Consider the following 7,024-nt stretch of genomic DNA (forward strand, 5'->3'; position numbering starts at 1 on the left):
TAACCTGAGCCGAAGTCGACGCTTAACCAAATGAGCCACCCAGGTGCCCCATTGTTACTTATCTTTTTACTCTTTTTGAAATCTGTAACAGTGGCACTCTTTCATTCCTAATAGTGTAGATCTTTCCCATTCTTTTTTTTTTTTTTTAATCTTTATCTTTGAGAGAGACAGAGCATGAACGGGGGAGGGCCACAGAGAGAGGGAGACACAGAATCTGAAGCAGGCTCCAGGCTCTGAGCTATAGCACAGAGCCTGACACAGGGCTTGAACTCACAAGTTGTGAGATCATGACCTGAGCTGAAGTTGGACACTTAACCAACTAAGCCACCCAGATGCCCTATGGATCTTTCCCATTTATTCTTGATCAGTCTTTTCAAAGAATCAACTTCTGGTTTCACTGGATTGCTCTACTGTTTGTCCATTTTCTATTTCATTAATTTCTACTTACCTTTATTATTCTTTTTCTTCTACTTATTTTGAATTTAATCTGCTCTTCCTTGTCTAATTCTCTATGGTGAAAACTTAAGAAACATCACTTATTGGGGAACCAGAGTGGCTCAGTCGGTAAAGCTTCTGACTTGATCTCACGGTTCATGAGTTCAAGCCCCATGCTGGGCTCTCTACTGACAGCTCAGAGCCAGTAGCCTACTTCAGATTCTGTGTCTCCCTCTATCTCTCTGCCCCTCCTCCACTCACGCTCTTCTGTCTGTCTCTCAAAAAAAATAAAAAATAAACATTGAAAAAAAGAAAAATCACTTATTCCAAATGTTTCTATCCTAATATAAAAATGTAATGTTATACAGTACCTGGCTGGATGAGTTGATAGAGCATGTGAGTCTGGATCTTGGCTCCAGAATCTGAAGCAGGCTACAGGCTCTCAGCTGTCAGCAGAGCCCAATGTGGGGCTCATTAGATCATGGCTTGGGCTAAAGTTGGGCACCCAGGAGTGTCCCCCTCCAATTTGTTTAAATTACGAGTCAGTCCAAATGATTTTCTGACTCAGTGATTTTTCTTTAACCATCTTTTTAAATTTTGTTATTTAATTTTTAACATTTAGGGGGTTTTGCCACTATCTTTTGGGGGTTTCTTTTCCTAATTTAATTCCAGTGGGGTCATTGATTATACCATGTATGATTTTAAGTCTCCTAAATTTATTGAAACTTGTTTATTGGATCAGAATATGCTCTATCTTGGGGAATGTTCCAGACGTGCAGAACATGTATTCTATAGTTATTGGGCACAGCAATCTAGAAATGTTAATTAGATCAAGTCTATTGACAGTGGGTCTTCTATATACTTAGTGATTTTCTGTATTTGTTCTATCAATTAATCAGGATAGAGTGTCAAAGTCTCCAATTATAATTGTGAATTTGTCTATTTTTCCTTTTTTGTCACCTTTTGATTCACATATTTTGATACTCTGTTGTTAGGTGCATATATATTTAGAGTATCTTTTTAAATTTTGCACTACTGATATTTGGAGCTGGAAAATACCTTGTGGAAGCTATCCCGGTGCATTGTAACATATTTAGCAACATCCCTGGCTTCTAAACACTATATGCCAGAAGCAACCCCACTAACAGCCATGATAACCAAAAATGTCACCAGATTTGCTCTTGGGGGCAAAACTGCCCCTGTTGAGAACCACTGGACTGAATTTTAAAATACTTCAAACAAAAAAAAAGGAAATAAAGATGAGAGAAAAAAAATTTTCTTTCATTTTTAAATAAATTTTCAAAAAATATAAAATACCTCATATACCATTTTAGAAAGCTTGAATTTTTATTTTAGAGATAATAGGACACTTTTACATAGAATGGAGACAAATTCATACGTCTTACTAATGACCAGACTAGGGAACCCACCGAGAAAAAAAGTAAGTTAGTGGTTGCCTGAGGGGCTGTGGGAGAGCATAGTGACTAGGTGGGAATGGGGGGTGCTGCAGCTAAAAGGTATGGGGGCTTCCTTTTGAAATAATGAAAATGTCAGGGCACCTGGCTGGCCCAGTCAAAAGAGCATGCAACTCTTGACTTTGGGGTCATGAGTTCGAGTCCCATGTTGGGAATAGAGATTACTTAAATAAAATTTTTTTTCTTTTAATTTCACCTACCCTTTATTTATTTGTTTTTAGTGTTTTTTTAATTTATTTTTGAGACAGAGAGAGGCAGAGCATGAGCAGGGAGGGGCAGAGGGAGACACAGAATCTGAAGCAGGCTCCAGGCTCCGAGCCGTCAGCACAGAGCCTGACGTGGGGTTCAAACACACGAACGTGTGATCATGACCTGAGCTGAAGCCGGACGCTTAACCGACTGAGCCACCCAGGTGCCCCACATAAATTTTTTAAAAATAAAAAAAGAAGGGATCCTAGGTACCTCAGGTGGTTAAGCATCCAACTCTTGTTCTCAGCTCAAGTCATGATCTCAAGGTTCAAGCCCTTGTGGAGGGCAAGTTCAAGCCCCACATTGAGGTCTGTGCTGGCAGTACAGAGCCTGCTTAGGATTCTCTCTCCTCCCTCTCTCTCTTCTCCCCCCCTGCTTGCACACTCTCTCAAAATAAACTTTTTTTTAAAATTAAAAATAAAAAAATTACAAAAGGATGAAAATGTCTAAATATCAGTCTAAAACTGCTATAACAGTTGCACACATCTATGAACACAGCAAAAACCGCTGAATGCTACACTTAAATGGGTGAAGTATATGACATCTAAATTATATCTCAATAAAACTGTTTTTAAAAATTATTATATCAGGGCACATGGGTGGCTCAGTCAGTTGAGGGTCCAACTTCAACTCAGGTCATGATTTCACGGTTTGAGACCTCAAGCCCCATATTGGGCTCTCTTCTGTCAACACAGAGCCCACTTCAGATCCTCTCTCCTCCTCCTCCACTTGCACAAGCACTCTATCGCTCTCTCAAAAATAAACATTAAAAAAAAAGTATTATTATAGTTCACATGCACTGATGTTTTTTTTTAATGTTTATTTATAGACAGAGACAGACAGACAGACAGACTGTGCATGGAGGAGAGGCAGAGTCTAGGCATCTAGTCCTCATAGCAATCCATAAAGTAGGTAATATTCTCCCCATTTTACAGATAAGGAAACTGACAAATAAAAAAAAGGGTTAAGGTCACAAAGCTAGAACCAAGAAACCATGTCACAGTCTGGTTCCAGAGCCCCTCCAACTACGCAGTAGCCACCATATGTAATATATCAAGAAATTATGACTCAAGAGAGTTAACTTGTTCAAGGCACCAAAAGCAATTATGTAAAAGAGAATTTGATCTTTAGCCATACTTCTGTTCCAATATCCATGCACGCTCCTAAGCATTTTGCTCTTCCTGAACACAGTGATCAAGGAGGTAAGGATGTGTGATATTATGATTTTATAACACATTTTTCTTTGGTCCTCAACCCCATTCCAGGCACAGAGCTCCTAAAACCTTTGCAATTTCCAGTAAGCAGAGCGATAAAGGTGACTTTTGTTATGTTAAAAGGTCAATTCCTTGAGGAGTTTTTGTTGCTGTAGTTTTAAGCTCTAGGCTCAGCATGGTGCTTGAATTCACCATCCTGAGTTCAACTGCAAGCTCTACCTACTGAGCCAGCCGGGGGCCCAAGGAGGTGAATTTTTCAAAACACCCAACAATGGAACTGGTCGTCAAGAGAACCAACCAAATGATTAATGTTGGAACTTTGAGTCCCACCCCCACCCCCACCTAAAGGGCCAAGGGGTTAGTCAATGAGTTCCAACACCAATGGCTAAAGATTTCATCAAGCATACCTATGTAATGAAGCCTCCATTAGAAACCCAAAGGAACTTGGTCAGGAGAGCTTCCAGGCTGGTGAAAACACGGGTATGTGGAGCGAGTGTCACCTCTGGAGAGGGCATGGAAGCTCTGCACTCCTTCTCACATACCTTGTTCTGTGTCTCTCTTCCATCTGGCAGTTCCTGAATTCTATCCAACTATGATACACCAGTGATCTAATAAGCAAAATGTTTCTCGGAGTTCTGTGCACCACTCTAGCAAATTAATCAAACCCAAAGAGAGGGTTTTAGGAATCTCCAATCCACAACCAGCTGGTCAGAAATGCAGGACTTTCCAGTGGCATCAGAGGTGGGGGTGGGGGACAGTTTTGAAAAACTGAGCCCTTAACACGTGGGGTCTCATGCTATCTCCAAGCAGACAGTGCCAGAATTGAGTTAAATTATAAGACAGTCTGTGTCTGAGAATTGCTTGGAGGTGTTTGAAAACCTACACACTGGAAGGGAGTCAAAACTGCAGGACAGTGGTGACAATACGGATGAAAAGGAAGGAAAAGATTCAATACTGAGTAAATAAAACATGGAAGACTTGGCCGTATGTGAAGGAAAAGGAGTGAAAAGAGCGAGGACACTCAGTTCTCTAACGTGGATAGAGAGAAGTTGCTGTCACCAGCTGAGATAAAGAACAAAAAAAACCCAAAAACTCACAATCCTAAAGAATTCTTACTTCAGATCCCAATTGCAACGAGAATCATGTTTCAAAAGGCTTTGCTTTCCAATAAAAATTGTTTTGTTTCCAAAATTAGGATAAATGCAGAATGGCAACACAATCAACTCTTCCGAGTGAAAGGCTTGAAATTAATCATGAAAATGGTAAGGAACAAACCTGAAAGACACAGTTAGGAAAGAATTTGACAGAGAATGTAAGACAAAGAAAAGGGAAAAGCAAAGGCATCCCAATCTCCTTAATTCAACTGAACTTTCTAGTAGCTTTCGAGTCTAATGCTGTTAAGAACACGAGTCTAAACCAAACAGGCGCCATGACAGGCTTTAAGCTTCCCCTCTGATCTAGAAGGCCTAGGTTTCAGCTCCCGCAGACTAACAGGCAGTTACACATTGCCTAGAGCAAGAGAGACCACCTTCGCAACACCCAATCAGGGAAGGCCAGCTACCACTCTCCACATTCCTAAAGGTGAGGCCTGCAGATGGGAACTTTAGATAGGACCCTGTTACCTAATGTTAAAGTTAACCCGAGAGTCACCAAACAAGACCCTAGGCTCGCCCTGTAATTGGTTGATTTTAAAGGTACTCTAAATGTTGTAATAGGGTCCTGCCACAAGTAACGAACACCCTGGACAATGTGTATGGTTAGTTACTGCCAATGCTGTTACACAATAATGATTGGATGTCACAATTTCTTGTCACGCCCCCTTCCCAAACCCCATAAACACCCTACTCAGCCCTTGTTCGGGGCTCTCAGCACGGATCCACTGCGTTGGTGAAGGCTGGAGACCTGTGAGACTGAACTTAGGCCCGGCGAGCCTAAGCCGTAATAAACCCGCCCTTTGCTTTTGCATGCGTGCCTCCGTCTCCCTGGTGGTCTCTGGTTTTTGGGGGTGATATTGAAATCTTGGGCATTACAATACTATTTCTATACAATCTCCGAATCCACAGGAAGGGTTCTCACATGCCTCGGATTCTCTAAAACTATCTAATAAAGGCTACAAACCATCTCCCCACCCTCCTCTCAGTACATAAACATCTATTCTACACCCAATTACAGTGGTGGGGAAACATAAATCTCCTGTTGCTGGTCTATGATTTCCTAGATTCAGAACTCTGCTCTAAATTCTAGCACTTACAGAAAAATATATCTATCAACAATACATAACTTAGGACCCTGTCACCACAAGCTCAGCTCATAGAAACTGATTATCTCTTTAGTCCAACCCATCAAAACAGAGTTCCCTTTCTACAGCTCACCATGTTTAGTGGCTCCTTTCACTGGGGCTCGGAGGCCAGAAGCCCCAGGGTATCTCTGACCCCCGCCTTTTTCACCAAAGAGAAATGCCTCTCTGGTAGTTCTCTACAGCTCCATACCCAAAATACTTCCGTTGCTTCCTGAGCAAAAGGATATATGTGTACACAATGCATCTGTGACTGAATAAATTAAGTTCTAAATACTGGCATTAGAAGGAAAAAAATAAACACATTTTCTACTCTCAAGAAGCTCAGAGATATTAGGGGTGGGGAAGCATAAAATAAGAAATTAAATGCAACGTGGAAAAAAAATTCATGATAAAGGTCTTCAACTTAGACCGCAAGGAGTCAGAGAAGGCTCTTAAAAAGTCCAAACCCCATTTCCTAGAAAACTCTAGTCCACTTTATAATCTCTACGGTTAATGTCACACAGTTAGCACTAGCCGTCTTGCTTTGTCCTTCAGTTGTTTTCTGTGCTTATGAACAGTCTCCAAAAATTGATGCTAAGTTCCCTGCGGGCAGAGACCGTAACGAATTTCCCTCACTCGTCACAGAACCATACTGTGCCTCTCGCAAAGCAGGGACGCAATCACTTACGTGTCAGCGGGCCACAACTAAAGGATGGGCCTGAAAAGAAAAACAGTCACCCAGACTAACAGAGGTGGCTAGACTTGGCACACTTAAGTAATACACATGTCAAGCGGGGAGATACAACTTCAATTACAGAAAAACAAACCACATTTCTTTCGGAAGGGCACGTCCGCTACAGAAAGGGAGGCAGGTTGGGGGAGAATGGAAGGGACTCTCAGATACACACAAAAGGCTTCTTCCAATTTCCTCAAACACGCACAGGCGTCTCCTCCCCTGCCCAGCCCCTGGGGAGGGGACCAAGAAGCCAGAACGCTGCGTCTCCCCTCCCTTAAAGTTGCGCGTCTCAGCGCAGCAGGACACGTGCGACGGGCGAGGGGCGGGGGGCGGAGGGCTCCGCCTGGCGTTTTCCCTCTCCCTCCTTTTACCTGCTTGGCCAAGAACCTGCCCAGTTCGCTGCGGCTCTTCTCGTTCTTGGCAGCGAGTAAGCGCAGCGGCGCGGCCGCCACCTCCAGGAAAAGATGCTCCATGACCGCAGACCCTCCGCTCCTGGCGGCCATCAGAGCTCCCTACTTAGTCCTCGGAGCCCCCGAGCCGCCAGAGGTGCGGGCAACTACACCTCCAGGAAAACCAGCCCCGGCTGCCCCGCAGACACCGGGAGAACTGCAGCACACGTGGGGGAGCACGCGGCGCT

At 43.1% G+C, this 7,024-nt stretch overlaps 1 protein-coding gene across 1 annotated transcript in view; it reads right to left on the reverse strand.

The window, feature by feature from the left end:
- MDN1 (midasin AAA ATPase 1) overlaps nt 1-7,024 on the reverse strand; it is a 167,775-nt gene extending 160,751 nt beyond the window's left edge. Inside the window, exon 1 of the mRNA XM_029943195.1 lies at nt 6,759-7,024. Coding sequence (XP_029799055.1) covers nt 6,759-6,890 — 132 coding nt within the window. The 5' untranslated portion in view covers nt 6,891-7,024. The remainder of the gene's footprint in view (nt 1-6,758) is intronic.

This window comes from Suricata suricatta, chromosome 7 (genome assembly GCF_006229205.1).
Source record: "Suricata suricatta isolate VVHF042 chromosome 7, meerkat_22Aug2017_6uvM2_HiC, whole genome shotgun sequence".
In the NCBI taxonomy this organism is placed as follows: domain Eukaryota; kingdom Metazoa; phylum Chordata; class Mammalia; order Carnivora; family Herpestidae; genus Suricata; species Suricata suricatta.